This window comes from Gymnodraco acuticeps, unplaced genomic scaffold (assembly GCF_902827175.1).
Source record: "Gymnodraco acuticeps unplaced genomic scaffold, fGymAcu1.1, whole genome shotgun sequence".
Taxonomy (NCBI): domain Eukaryota; kingdom Metazoa; phylum Chordata; class Actinopteri; order Perciformes; family Bathydraconidae; genus Gymnodraco; species Gymnodraco acuticeps.
Window position 1 is genome coordinate 92,268 of NW_022991819.1, and position 15,886 is coordinate 108,153.

A 15,886-nucleotide genomic window follows, 5' to 3' on the forward strand; every position below is an offset into this window, starting at 1 on the left:
AGGCTCTTAATCCACACATAGTAAACACACTAAGAGCTGAAACATTCGGACAAAAGAGTTCACTAGTTTTATATTTGAAAAAGAAATGGCCAGCAAACAGACCTGAGAGAAAAGCACTTTAAAATGGTTTGAAGATTAACTTCAGGATTGGGGAATGTTAAACAACAAAAATAATGAAACGCTTTGGGGTATTTGGCACTCATGGTCCATAAAGTGGCTGTTTACTTATACAATGCACCGAGTTCCCATGCCACTTATCTGCAAGGATATCCTTGATCTAAATCACGTTCAATTACATTTTTCTATGAGTAAATTAGGTTGCAGGTTATTTCCACCAAATTGCACCTCGGCTGGTCCTCTCCCAACTGGGTTCAACAGTGTGATGTAACACTTACTAGCATTACTTAGTTTCAGCTACGATCCAATACGTTACGTTACGATACGATAAGATATGATAGGAAACAAAAATTATAAGATACAATACGAAGAGTTACGGTGCTAAAGGTGCGAAACGATACACAGCGATACAATACAAACCAATACGATACAGTTTAATACGATATGAAACTAAATTATGCTATACGATTATAGCTACTATGCGATTAAAAGACTAATGTCACAGCAGGATTTGGAAAAACTTGTCCATGCTTTTATCTTCAGTAGACTCGACTAGTGTAATGGTGTCTTTGCAGGTCTCACTAAAAAATCTATTAGGAAGCTGCAGCTGATTCAGAACGCCGCTGCTCGAGTCCTCACTAACACCAAGAAAGTGGATCACATCACTCCTGTTCTGAAGTCTTTACACTGGCTTCCTGTGTGTCAAAGAATAGATTTCAAAATACTGCTGTTGGTTTATAAAGCACTGAATGGTTTAGGCCCAAAATACATTTCTGACCTCCTGCTAGATTATGAACCATCCAGATCTCTCAGGTCTTCAGGGACTGGTCAGCTTTCTGTCCCCAGAGTCAGAACTAAACACGGAGAAGCAGCGTTCAGTTATTATGCTCCAAACATCTGGAACAAACTCCCAGAAACCTGCAGGTCCGCTGCAACTCTGACTACTTTTAAATCCAGGCTGAAGACTTTTCTTTTTGCCGCTGCTTTTAATTGAACTATTCATATCTTAGACTGCACTGTAACTTTTATCCATGTACTTTTTCTTTTAATGTTTAATTGAACTATTCATATCTTAAACTGCACTGTAACTTTGATCCATGTATTTTTTCTTTTAATGTTTATTTTATTAACTTTTCTTTTTAATGACTGATTTTAAATGCCATTTTCTTAATGTCTTTCATTTTTTGTAAAGCACTTTGAATTGCCTTGTGTTGAAAGGTGCTATATAAATAAACTTGCCTTGCCTTGCCTATACACATTATCATGTGAGAGGATTCTATACAAAACGATACGATTCGAAACAATACGACACAATAGCAAAGCAAAGAAAGAAGGAAACAGAGATTTAACATGACAATAAATCACAGAACATTTCCAAGACCCTTTATCGTACATTTGCCCTGGGATATAACTCTTGACTTCATTTTTTGATTTAATGACGGACAAAAACAATCAACCAAAAGCAGTCGACACATTAACCCGTATCCCCTATCAGGGGTGTCCAAACTACGGCCCGCGGCCCATTTTGAAACGGCCCTCAGTTAATTCAAAAAGTATAATGAAATATGGCCCACAACTGAAACTTGTGCTTGTAATATATAGTACTTCTTAAATACATATGTAACACAAAAATAAACAACACAGTATTCATGTGTTAATAAGCCCTGCCCACTTTTCAAATAAATTCAGTCAATTGAAGTTGGAAACATTTTCTAATATATCTTAGTTGATAAGAAAAAAGCCCAATAACTTATTTACATAACAAGCTTGAAATCTACCCTTCCTATTTCCTCTTTTTATAATCAATCTGAAGCTTCTGTTTTAAAGAATGAGCTGCTCACAAAATAAATGAAACCCTGTGGTAAGCTGTGATGTAGGCTGTTGTGTTTCTTAAAGGGGACCTATCATGCAAAATGCACTTTGTGATGTCTTTTATACATACATATGTGTCGGGGAACACACGCAGCGTCAGAAAATAAAACCCTCTCTCTTTTCCTCCGTACCCAAATCTTTTAAAAACGGGGGTACAACGAGCGGATACAGATTTGCTGCCGATCTGACGTAATATTGGCGGCGGACCCACAGATAGTTGCTATCAGAAACAATGCCTGACGTGTTTTGGATGTAATCTCGTCTTTGTTTACATTAGCAAGCCTCGCTAACACTCAGAGCTAACCTGTACTGGAGAGCACATGTGTTTAAAAAGCAGGAAATTAAAAAAAGAACTCACCTTGTGATAAACCTGCAAGAGAAAAAGCATTTGAGCTCCATACTGTTTCAGAAATAATCCTTGATGTGGTTTGGAACAGGATGGCGTTTTATCACAACAGAATTTAACTTTATCTCTGGTAGAATTCTGATCAGGCATTAGCTCCGCCTCCTCTTCTTCTTCTTTTTTCAAGCTAAGGACCCAAGATCCGCGTTTCTCTAACAGGGCTTCAAAAGAGGGGTTTGAGCAGTATGAGGCATGGCTACAACGGGTGATCTGTTTGTTATTTTGAAAAAAAAACTTCACAGACATGTTTTGTATAGGTATGGCCCTACAATATATGTTTCAAATATAGCATGATAGGTCCACTTTAAAGCATTTAAGTATCAAGCATCATTTATTTGATTGGTTTTGCTAACTTGTAACTTTACTGATAAGGCAATATAGCTCACCTCTAGTGAGTGGCCCTCAGTGAAAACAGTTTGGACACCCCTGACCTGTATCCTCCACCTGTCTCTCTCCCCCCCAGATGAGGAGGGTCCGGAGGGTCTGACCCAGTTTCTGCTCCTGGAGGTGCGTAAGCTGAGAGAACAGCTGAGGAACAGTCGGCTGTGTGAGCGCCGCCTCTCTCAACGCTGCCGCATGGCGGAGGACGAGCGAAGCCGAGCCGAACGTAAAGCTCAGGAGCTGCGTCAGCACCGGCTGCAGCTGGAGAGGTACCACGCACCTCGGAAGATATACCATTTAGTGATTTGAGTTTGCACAATGCTATTGGGCACATGAGTTCAAAATAAAATCTTGAATGATGTTGGCCAACTTCATGGGTAAGAAAAATAGTTGAACCATGAAAGTGCTCCTGCGTCAAATGGGCAGTGATGCAAAGTTTGAACTTCGATATCCAGTTGTTAAAATTGTTCCTTATCAGCTGATTGTTTTATACAAAATGCTTTTAAAGGGAAAATGTTTTATCTGGATGATTTGTGGTGTGAAGGTTGCGTCAGGACTGGGAGTCGGCCTCTCGAGAGCTGGGGAAGCTGAAGGACCGGCACCTGGAGCAGGCAGTGAAGTACTCCAGAGCTCTGGAGGAGCAGGGCAAGGCCTCGAGCCGCGAGAGAGAACTGCTGGGGCAGGTGAGAGTGGCAGAAGCAAAAACTGAACACAGTTTTTTTTATTTGTCTTTAAAACATGAAGATCCTTTCTAGAGCTGGTGGGTGCGTTCCAATACCTGTACAACCTGCTAGAAGAGAGTCAGTATGTCCCAATAAAGTATTTAAAATGCAGGATGCCAGAAACACCAGGTGGTCTTTCTGCATCCGTTCCGATTTTGCAGTGTGCAAGCCAGTATTTAGGGCTATTCTTACCCACAATCCTCTGCGCAGCAAAGATACGTCACATCAACACAAATGAGCTCAGAGAAATTGAAAGCTACAGACTTTTTTTAACTCAACAATAATTTAATCTTGTGTAAATGAGGTCTTTGAAGCATGAATTCCCCCCCGAAAAAGAGTCAAACTTGAGGTAATGAGTTGATATGAAGGTGGCTAAACAGATGTAATACCGATTGAATTTGATGAGTGCATAGGGAAGACATCACAAAGGTTAATTTACCTTAGAAGTGTTAAAGACGGAGCCTGCTTTTCTTCATCATAATCTGGCTTTAAAATCATGGAGGTCACAGATATTGTTGAGTTTTCAAACATAACAAGCCTTTTACTACCAAACTCCTGCAGCCGACAGAGGACCCTCAGAGAATGAGTCCTTCCCTAAACTCCCACCACATTCCTCAGTTAATCCTGACTCTAAAACCAGCTGTGTATTTGCTGCAGAAACTGTCAATTCACTAATTACAGTCATCATCTCGTCACATGTCACCCAACTTGCTTTTCCCTGTTTAAGTTTTAGTTGAAGGTGTCGGTACGGAGAGGCACGACAGGCAGAAACCTGTTTCCATGCATGGTCAATTTATTATATCATGTCTTCATTAATACTAGTGTAATGAAAACATCCCAAATACTAAGTCAGCTGTATATTTTACTAACCTTTTGTAGTTGGTACCGTAGATTTTCCTAAATTCATCAAAAGTTATCATTAGATAACACCTCATTTGCATATTTACACATTTTCATATGGAGAAAATAGCTTCAATCGATTTCTTTTAAAATATATCTATTACTTACACTTTGTTAATCAATTCACCTGTATTTTATTGTTAAATGTATGTAGTTCATATATCTTTAAAGGCTTTATACCAGTGTTTCTCAAACTTGTTCATACCAAGGACCACTTAACCAATAAAAAAACACTTGCGGACCACCTAACTCCACAAATATCCAAAAACACATCGTTTTTCTAGAACAGATTACAAATCGCCTGAAAATGGTACAAACAGGTGGCAACATGTGTGACGAAGGTGTTGCGCTGGGCTATATCATGCAATCGAAAGTTAAACTTAACCTCGCTCCATTGCGGAGATATTCCCGCGAGAGTGCGGAAAACTTAAATTAACTTATTTATTTAAAATGTGAAATGTTACCAATATACTCACGGACCACTAGGGGGCGCTCACGGACCACCAGTGGTCCGCGGACCACACTTTGAGAAGCACTGCTTTATACTACACTCCAGAAGCACCTATATAATGTACACTTAACTTACGGCCTTTATTCTTTTTATGTATTTTACTTAAAGTGCACCTATCATGCTATTTTTAGGCAATAGCATGGGTCTCAGATATATAAAAGAATATAAAAAACATATCTATGAAGTGTTTTGCTCAAAATACCAAACAGATCACCCATTCTAGCCATGCCTCATATCCCTCTATTTCACTTCCTGTTTCTAAAGTGCTGATTTGGGGAATAAAGCTTTAAAAAAATTAAAAATGTATACAAAATAAAAAATGTCCCATGTCATGGCCATTTCCACTGATCATAATTCCATTGTTGAGGTCTACTAGAATAGATTTATATTGTGCAATTTTCCAAACTCACATTGGTTTCTCAAACAGCATCTCTGTATACCACGTGTATTCACTGAATTTCACTCTCTGCCTTTAACGGCTCGTTGTAGCTCCAATAGCTCCAGCCCCCACCCTCCCTGTGAGCACAGTGTGCTCTGATTAGTCCGGACGTTGTGAATCGCGCTGAACTCCGTGGAGGTGTTGTTTCCTTGTTTAGCGATACACAGCCAAACTCATCCTGAGCACACACAAAGTCACAGCCGAAGTAAAAACAATAAGTGTGGCTTGATATTGAGTAAGACAAAGGTTGATAAACGCTGTGAGAATGGGTCTGCAGAGAGAATTTCGCCACGATCCCAACTGTCTGTTATCAGCTTGCAGCCAGGGAGGAGAGATCAGCAGAGCTGCCTGCACTGAGTGTGTGTGTGAGGAAGTCCGTGGATTGGTCAATTTGGACCAATCAGCGGGGGCTTAACGTAACGGCTCCGCGGACGTAACGTAACGGCTCCACGGATTGGTCCATTTAGTTCCGGGTACGGTTGACATCATGCGTACGCGGAAGAATCAAATGGACAGTGACGTATCTGCAACGAGGCGTTTTGGGGAGGTATTTTCTGTGTTAGAGTTTTACTCGCTACAGGGTGTACTTTGAGGGTTTGTAACTCTGCAGACCGTTTACATGCATAAAAACCTTCATAACACACAAGTGGACGGGTAATAACCAGAAAAGCATGACATGGGACCTTTAATATAAGAAACCAATTTGGGAAGTTTGATCATAACTCTTCTATTTACATGCAAGGGTCCACAAGGGTCTGTTTCCTAGAGATAGTTTTTTGCAAAACCTTGCAAGCAGAGACTTAGCATAAGAAAAACATGTTGATGTTTTGTTGGCAGCAAATGGCAGCGCCCACAGCACTTCAGGTGCATTATCTCAGCACACAGCTGTAACATTAGGAATTAAGTTATCAAAGAGGAGATGGTATCAGACTAAGAGGTGATGGTATCAGCCTCTCCTTTATTTAGTCTGTGCCCTGTCACAACTTGTCCTCCATTCAACAGAAGTAGGATTCACATTCTGGTAAATGCCTGGAAATATATGTGGTTATTTTTTCCATACAGTTAATAAACGACTGCATAATTCCCGCTATGGTCTAATAAAAAGGATGTTGAATGACCTCGCATATATTTCTTGGTAGGATGCTCTACAGTTTTGGGAGCATAGTGGATAAAAGCTGCTTCTACCAATTTAATTTAGGGGGATGTTTTGAATATTCAAAAACCCTGCTGTTTAAGACCTGGGCTCGGGACATACCACAATAGAGTGCTTCTCAAACCTTTTTCAGTAATGTACCCCCTTTGAAACATTTTCTCAGCCAAGTACCCCCTGACCGACCCGAACATTTCTTATAGAAAAAGCCTATATAAATAATTACAAAACAGTGATGTTCCATCAGTGTGTGATTTATGAACTCCTTCATGCATGAATTACAACAAACTAATGACTGCTTGTTCTCTCTACAGGTGGAGGAGCTGAAGTCCAGGTTGACGGAGGCAGAGAAACAAACCACCGATCCACCAGGGAATAACACACTCTCCAAAAGAAACAGTTTGCTCTTCAATGGACTAAATGGTTCTCCCCCTGCTCTACCAGAGAAGCCGCTGCACCGCATCGAAGTTCAGAAATCGGAAAATAAAGAGACCAGGATGAGGGGCTCAGTTCCTGCCACTGGGGTCAGAGTACGTCTCATCTCAATCACCTGGAAACATTTACTGTGTATTCCTGTCTCAATCAACAACAACTCTTTCTCCTCATGATTGTCTCTCAAGACAAAGATCTAATTCAGGGGTGTCCGAACTTTTTTCACTGAGGGCCACATACATTACATTACATGTCACTTGTTAGATGCTTTTATCCAAAGCGATTTACATACTCAATACTGTGGACAATCCCCACAGGAGCTATTTGGGGTGAAGTGTCTTGCCCAGGGACACAACGACATGCTGACTGCAGTGGGGTTTGAGCATGTGACCCCCTGATCCCAACACCATCGCACTACCCACTGCGCCACACGCCCCCGTGATACATACAGACAAATATAAGAAGGGCTGGGCGGCTCACTAGAGGTATATCGCCTTATCAGTTAATTTACAAGTTAGCTAAATCAATCAAATGTAGGTATAGTTATGCTTGATACTGAAAAAAACAGCTTAAATCAAAGCTCTCTATACGGTTTGATACATTTTTTTGGCAGCTCATTCCTTAAAATGGAAGCCTCAGATTGCTTATAATAAGGGGAAGTATGAAGGATTTATTTCAAGCTTGTTATGTAAATAAGTTATTGGGCTTTTTCTCATCAACTTATATTTGTTAGAAAGTGTTATTTTTGTTATTAACACATGAATACCGTGTTATATATTTGTACAGGTTAACCCTTAGATGCATAAGTGGGTCTTTTTTGACCCGGTGAGGTGGTTTTCTTAGAGTATCTTTGTAATTACATTTTTTTATCATTTCATATTCCAGCTATTCCTCCAAAAACATATTTTGGATATCATGCCATTCAAATTTTTTATTTAAACGTTATATATTTTAAGAAATTGTAGTTTTTGTATTACTACCCCAAGCTTCAATAAGTGGGTAAAAAATGACCCCGCATGCATTTTCTATGGAATTTCGTTTTTTTTTCGAAATGTAATTTTTTTTAATAAAATGATAAATAGTGAAAAATTTAAAATTAAATATTTTATAGAATATTTCTAGTGTGAACCAAAATATAATACTAAATATTATACAAGTGATTTTTCTTAACCAAAAATGGCATAAAAACATATTATTCTACTACGGGTCCTTTTTGACCCACTTATGGAAGAGTGTAGGGTCCAGTCACTCGTGCATCTAAGGGTTAAGAAGTACAATATAAAACAAGCACAAGGCTCATTTGTGTGCCATATTTCATTATACTTTTTGAATTAGCTGAGGGCTGTCGTTCGGACACCCCCAGTGTATTGTTGTCTTGTGAAGTTTCTAGTGTTTCTGGGTTTAAAAAGAGCTTTGTGTTGTTTCCCTCAGGCTCTGATGGACATCCTGCAGCAGGACCGGCGGGAGGCTGCAGAGCAGAGGCAGGAGCTCTGTGACGTCATCAGCAGACTGCAGGGGGAGCTGCAGGGCACCGAGGAGGACTGGGACAAGGTGAGCAACGACTCACTAAGTATCCTTAACATTATGTGTTCCCCACCAGGCCTAAGCTTCGAGGACATAATGCATGGACAGTGTGCATGTGAATCTGCCAATGCTAATCTCACACACTACAGGATCCATCAGGCTCATATTTCTTGTGGACATGTATCACTGTATGCTCAAATACCTCGTTCGGTTTGGGGTTATTGATAATTGTTTTAATGAAATAAAATGTATTGACTCTTTTAAATGGTTATTGACTCTTCCTCACTCCCTAATGTCTATCCACAAGTGATCAAAAACTGCTCAACCAGATCCAGATCCTTACCTTGCCTGTTGCAGTCTCACAGAACTAACATCCATAAAAAAGAAAGTTAAAAATGTGGTCGAATTTTGAACCTTAACATCTGCAGATTCATTCCATACCCAATATTTCATGATCCACTCAAGTGTAGGCATGATACAAGATCAAATAAGACAGTTTCTTATTGTCGTAATAGGATTTTGACTCTAAGGGAGACTGTGAGTGAGAGTCAAGTCTTTTTTTTACTTCAAAATCATGTCTAAAAAAAAAATGTCGTCCGTCAAAGTTAGTGTTTCTCTCCTGCTTTTGAAAAGAGGTTGTAAAGTAATCTGTGTTTGTAGTTGGTGTCGCAGTGCGAGCATCTGAAGCTGAAGGAGAGAACCCTGCAGCTGGACTGGGAGACGGAGCAGAAGAGGAGTTTATCTTACTTCAACCAGATCATGGAGCTGGAGAAGGAGAGAGACCAGGTCAGTGCAGCAACACACGTGCACTTCAAGATTTAAGGCTTTTATTGTCATGTGTACACAGCTACAGGTCACAGGCTCCTCCAACGGTGCAACACAATAAAACTGATAAAATAGTTAAAATAGCGCAAGTAATGCAAATAAAATAGAATAGAAATAGTGCAAGTGTTTCAAAAGTTCAGCTTGCAGTTTGATTTCCCTCTAATGAGCTTCACTGCACAATAAACATGTCTACACACGATGGAAAAGATGACAGCAAGTCTACAAATGAGAATGGACTCCTTCATCAAAAGATGGAACGGTGTTAAAAGATACCTGGATGTCTAGCTAGTTGAAAAGGGTTGTTTTAACTTAATTGAGTTTCAAAAGAACATGATGGAAAATGTCCCTGTGTAACTGGCTTTGCTAAAGATGTCACTCCTTGTGTAAAATGCTTTTATTTCTTTGTATTTACTTTACTATTATTCATAAAAAAATTATAATTATCTTATTTATTTCCTTATTTAATTGTTTACTTTATTTACTTGTTCTTCTACGGAAGAAATTCTTTATTATTATTCCGCCGGGTTATTTTGCGCCTCTTCTTCTCCCACATTCCACATCGCAGAAACTCCGTTCAAACATCAAAACGTTCAGCTCGGTCGGGAATCGATTGCTATTACTTTTCTCATTCTTAACTTTCATAATTCCAGAGATACATCCCATAATTCATCAAATGTTTTACATGGAAGTCAATGGAGAAACTCTTCAGACTTGAAACATCTTCATGCAACTTCAACTGCTAACTGTTCCTTCATACTTTCACTCAGGAACCTCATTCCAACTTTAAAATGTTACACATCCTTCTGACATTATTCGTGTTACACAACTTTTAAATCTGATTCATACTTTTAGAGATATTAAACATTGTTCAGACCTTGGTAAAGAGGCCTTCTTCAGATTTTAACATTAGTGTGTATTGCGTAAAGAAAGAAATTAGCTTCACTGACTCTTTTACAGTTGTTACACCTTGTAAGTTATTCCCTCTCTCTTCTTCAGGCTCTGCGCAGTCGAGACAGCCTGCAGCTGGAGTTCACCGACTGTCTGCTGGATAAGAACCGTCTGCGCAAACGCATCGCAGAGCTGCAGGCCAACCTGGAGCAGCAGGAGAGAGAGCAGGAGAGAGAGAGGGAGAGGAGCCGGGAGCAGGTGGAGCAGAGCAGCCCCGGCCTGCACTGTGTGAGTACAGATACATATTTGTATACATATTTGTATATATATTTGTATTTTGTATTCGGGATTGTGGGAAACGGTATTTTTCAATCTCTCTCTCTGTACACACAAACTGAAAGATTGACAATAAAGTTGACTTTGAAACTGAGCATTGCAGCACCACATAGACCACATAGACTTTACATGTTTTTTTGAACTTTTAAGGTTATTTGTGTAGTTACATTTAAATTTGGTGTAAATACTTGTCTTTTTAATGCTAAATTGTTTCTTTAGAATACTTTCTTTTTTTTTTCAATTGTTTCTTTAAAATACTTTTTTTTAATTATCCTTAACCAAGATTGAATTAACCAGTTCAAGAGGAAATACAGAGAAATTATTTTCTCGAGGTACAGGGATGGGGAAGGTGACTATGTGTACTGTATGTGTGTGAGTATGGAGGTGTGTATGTATATGTATATATGTGTGTATGTACATATGTGTATTATGTATATATGTCAATCAACAGGTAAAGCAGATTAATAATAATAATAACAATAATAATGAATAATAATGATAATTATTGCAGATTATAGATTATAAATAAATCATTTAGGGAAAAGGGGGTGAGATTAAATAAATTATACTTCTTCTCACTCCTTTTCGAACACTAGATGTGGGACTGTTTATGTTGCTAATGTTGTTGTTGTTGTAAATGTCATTTTTTGTTTTGATTTCTCTTACATGACTATGCACTGCAACATTTGTTTTGTTTTCTAATTATTTATTTTACTTGTTCGAAATAAAATTGATCAGTCAATCAATCCTTATATATATCTTTTTTTTACCTACTTTGCAACTCAAGCTAATTTCTTGTATGTGTAAACGTACCTGGCAATAAACTTACGATACAATACGATAATACTTTAATGGTCAGATCAAGTCTGAAATGTGGCTTGCATCACAGCAGCTCCATGTGTAACATCAACAGACAAATATCAAGACACAATACATGAAAAACAAACAACATTTAACATAACAGCACGATCAGTGAGAGAAAACCTGCTCAAAGAGCCTTCAGCGTGCATCTGATCTGGATTCAGCTCTGTATTTACTGTGAGGATTGACTGGAGCACAAAGGATGCTTCAGTCTCACTTCATTGAATCGAGGGACCCTGTATCTCCGATTAGATGGTAGTAGTTGATTCTGATATTATTCCCCATTTCCCTCCCCAGTCCCACCTCTCCCTCTGCAGCGAGGACCACTGCTACGGCCCCTGCTGCTCCCTCGGCCTCGACCTCCGACCCCAGGCAAACAGCAGCCGCCTGCGCAAGGTCAGGGCTAGCTACGTTAGCGTTTTGTTACTTACATTTATAATTAAGGGTGCAGGGATGATGTATTTTTGTTGACCATCCCGAAATGTATCATCACAAAGGCGCCCTCAACAAAATGCAATGGGATATTTACATTGGGTTTTGTATTGCAGAGAATAAGACAATAATTTAAAGACATTAACACAACTTTTATGATTTTAAAGCGTAAATGCAATCGACAAAAAACCAACTACATAACTGTTGCATGACTTCACGCTTAGCTAATGTTTGTCTTGTTTACGTTTAGTTATCTCATTCATCACTTGTTAGCAACCACAGTTTTTTGTATCACTTAAAGGGACAGGCGCTAAAACAGAGTGTTTCAGACAGAGGCTGAATACAGAGATATTCAGACTGACATCATGAGAGGAATAATGTTTTGTTCAGCTTTAAAGCATGTTAACATGTTTTAGAAGAAGCCTAGAACACAATTAAGAACCTGAAAATGAACATCCTATGTCACCTTTAATGAACGAATGAGTACGCATATGTCCTGTTTAAGTAGTATAACTCATTTCCATGGGACACAACTGTTTGTTTTTTATACTGCAACATGTTTTCTCACATTTTTCGAAGGGTATGCAAGGAATGTTTTGGACCACAAACACTAGGCTCTTATTATTATCTTGATAATGAGACTTTGTAGTAGATTCTTTTGCAACTCTTAGCGTGTGAAGACCTGCACAATACCTCTCTTAATACCTACTTTCTCTGTGCTACAGACGCCCTCAAGTGGCCAAACCAATGAAAACTCAGAGGGTAAGTTGTTTGCATCGTGAAGATGTTTCTCAAGTCTTGCACAGTATAAAGAACTGTATCTACTTCATATACTGTTGATATCCTTTATTTAGAAATGTTTGTTCTGCTCCTACAGGTTCCAGTTTCAACTCAGAGGAGAATCTCTTGTCATCGGTGAGTATCGAGGCTCTGAAAATCACAGGAAGGAAAGTATTACAAATATCTGAATCTGGTTTATTCACCTCTCTACCCTCAGACAGAAGACGAAAAAGAGATCAACCGTCTCTCCACGTTCCCCTTTCCTCCGTGTATGAACTCCATCAACCGGCGATGCAACATAGAGTGAGCCTCACATATCAATCAGATTTTCCAACCGTATTAATGACCTTTTTGTTCTCAACATCTCTTTTGTTCTGCTCCCAAAAGGTTTGACTTGGAATCGTGGGGCAGTGATGAGAATGATAACATTACAGGTATATTTGATTCTGTCATTTTTCGGAAACCAGAAAGGTGTTTGCTCCAGTTCTTGTTTTGCTTTCGTGCTTATTTTGGGAGAATAATTGACTGGTGTTTTCAGGAGAGCCGAGTGAACCGTCTCTGTGGGATTCCTGGAACTCCCTTCACTCTCACCTCTTCCCTCCGGACCTCGTCAACCTGCCGGCCGCCTCTCCACACCAACACAACCTCAGCGTTCCCAGGTACCGGTTGACACCGTCTAAGATAAGAATAACTGCAATTTAAGGGATTTTTTATTTTGTACTTATTGACTTGGTTTGTCCATACATGTGCTTTGCTGAAAGGACAACATCATTTCTTTACAGGCAGTATAAGTAAGACAAACAAAGAAACATGCCATACTATTTGACTCAAAACCAAAAGCAGTTATTATTTTTGATGTGAATAAAAGACGAAAAGGTCGGGAAAAAAAATACATTAAAAAAGCTAGAAAATAAATAAATAAATAAAACCAACATCAATAAACATTCATTTTTAAATAAAAAAATTAGAAAGTAATTATTAAACTAGGGTTTTAATCAACCACAGTATTACATATTTTGAAGGAATTAATTTTCAAGGGTACGCTGTGAGCTATGGCCCATTAACTTTTATGAACACATCTGCATGATCCTAATCTTGTTTGTTGGAGCTTTGTTATGCAACCAACAATTCCTTTCCAGCTGATATATGTGATAAACATCTCATTAATGTTTGAACAGGAAGTGGGTGTAGTTGAAATGAAAGTCTTAGAAAACACATCAATTTATCACAGTGTGGGTGGATTGACTCATTATACGGTGAATAGACTCTTTACTGCTCTTTGCCAAACCTTGGTCTCATGTCCGACCATTGTTGCTTCTCAGGATTCCCTCCCGCTCCCCGTCCTCCAGCCCCCCCGTCTCCCCGAGGAAGAGGAAAGCCGGTCTGGCGGACGACATCACGATCGTGGGAGGAAACCAGACGGGGATCTTCGTCAGCCGCGTGAGAGCTGGCTCCCCCGCGGAGCTGTGTGGACTGAAGGAGGGCAGTGAGCTGCTGGAGGTGTGTGTGTCTGATTAAATCATGAATGAGGAATGCCTGTATGATGTTTCATAAAGAGACGGTAAGATTGCACACTCGTATTTACAGATCTGCCTTCCGATGGTTCAATGTGTAGAAGCTAAGCCAACGCGCTAAGCCGCTGATGTGCAGCTTTTAAGTAAATTAATCAGATAAAAAAGTTTCTCATTATTACTTATACTTCCAAATGTCCTATTTTCCTTCTTACACAGGTAGTGATCGTACTCGGACACAAACAGAATATTTTCAAGTTTTAGATGCAGTTTGAAGTTAATTGAAGTTATTGTACATCACCAGGTGTTGTTCAAATCAAATCAAGTTTTATTTATATAGCACATTTTTAAACGATTTTTGGTCGAGCCAAAGTGCTGTACATATAATAAAAATAGCCTACAGTAGAGACACTTTACAGCAAATACAACATCACAGATTGTACAGAATATCAGTTTGTCTGCAGGTCTGGTAAAAACTGAGCGCTCTGTCAACCTGTATACTTTGCCCCCATATTTACATCCTTGTGCTAGTTTCCAATCAGTCCATTTTATTTCCAGTTACTTTTGGCCATTAAACTCAAATCTGCTTTCAATCAGCATACTGTAGTGCCGAGAGATAGGGAGGCGGTGCAATGAAGGTGCAAAAGGGTACTTTATTTAAGAGCTGTTGTCCGGTTGCATTCCGGGAAGAAGAGAGTGAAACCAGGAGGGCACACAACATATATAGACAACACATAACCTGCCCGTGTGGAAACAAAACCCCAACTGTAGTTCCATGTGTGAATTATGAACCAGTGTATAGGTGGTCACCACAATACACAACATGACACTCTAAAACAAACATTGGTTCCTACTTATATCCTGCGCGTATCCTACACAGTGTATTGATCACAAAATGTAAACGGCATGAAATAAAATCACCTAAACATAAGAAAGTAAGGCTGAAACATAACATGATTTCTCTCTTGTCGTCCAGCTGGAGCGGATCTTGTTTGGGGGGGGCAGTGTCTCGCTGGGTCAGTGCACCGCTGAGGTCGCACACTTCTCTCTGCAGTGGTGGGCCGACCCTTCGTCTCTCAAACACCGGATCAACACAGAGGGTGAGTCTGTGTTCTTCTGTATTCTTGAAACCTCAGTGTTATGTTCTGTGAGACTAAACCATCTGCGTTTCTGGTCCCTGTCCTCAGGATACTCCGAGCTGCGCTCCCAGCTCTCCTCGCCTTCTTTTAAAGGCGTCGACTCCTTCTACGTGCGGGTCAATCTCAACATGGAGCCTCACGGGGACCCTCCGTCTCTGGGTGTGTCCTGCGATGATATTGTACACGTCAGAGACACAAGACACAATGAGAAGTATAATTGGCACTGTTCCCTGGTGGATCCACGCACAACCAAGGCCCTGCAGGCAGGAACCATGCCCAACTACAACAGGTACGCCAAGAGATCTTCATTTCACTGCTTATTTTGTTTATTTAGTATTTTAGAATTCTAGCAGGTGTGGATTTTGTGATCAATACTATAGTGTGTATATTGTAGGGCTGCATAATTTGTAAAAAGTAGGTCATTGACATTATTTTTGACTGATATTGCAATGTGATTCAACATATTGGAGAAATTGACCATTTTGCATTTAATTATTTTAAAGGGATCGTAGTGTACTTTCTTGAGAGGATCTGTACCATACACATATGCTTTGTAAAATATTTTGAATACTATTTGTAGGTCATGATATCTCTTCAGCAGCTCGACAAAACTTCATTCAAAATAGTATTTCCAACACATATTTAGCCTGTGATTTGTGCATT

General features: G+C 39.5%; 1 protein-coding gene across 2 annotated transcripts in view; it reads left to right on the forward strand.

Moving 5' to 3' along the window:
• Positions 1-15,886, forward strand: part of zmp:0000000896 (caspase recruitment domain-containing protein 10) — a 32,948-nt gene that overhangs the window by 14,244 nt on the left and 2,818 nt on the right. The window contains exons 4-18 of one of the 2 annotated variants that reach the window (XM_034199756.1): positions 2,856-3,042; positions 3,318-3,456; positions 6,810-7,025; positions 8,359-8,478; positions 9,112-9,237; positions 10,273-10,452; positions 11,659-11,757; positions 12,519-12,555; positions 12,671-12,708; positions 12,791-12,876; positions 12,961-13,007; positions 13,112-13,232; positions 13,896-14,073; positions 15,061-15,184; positions 15,272-15,512. In XM_034199756.1, coding sequence (XP_034055647.1) covers positions 2,856-3,042; positions 3,318-3,456; positions 6,810-7,025; positions 8,359-8,478; positions 9,112-9,237; positions 10,273-10,452; positions 11,659-11,757; positions 12,519-12,555; positions 12,671-12,708; positions 12,791-12,876; positions 12,961-13,007; positions 13,112-13,232; positions 13,896-14,073; positions 15,061-15,184; positions 15,272-15,512 — 1,939 coding nt within the window. The remainder of the gene's footprint in view (positions 1-2,855; positions 3,043-3,317; positions 3,457-6,809; positions 7,026-8,358; positions 8,479-9,111; positions 9,238-10,272; positions 10,453-11,658; positions 11,758-12,518; positions 12,556-12,670; positions 12,709-12,790; positions 12,877-12,960; positions 13,008-13,111; positions 13,233-13,895; positions 14,074-15,060; positions 15,185-15,271; positions 15,513-15,886) is intronic. The other variant, XM_034199757.1, reaches the window with a different exon arrangement.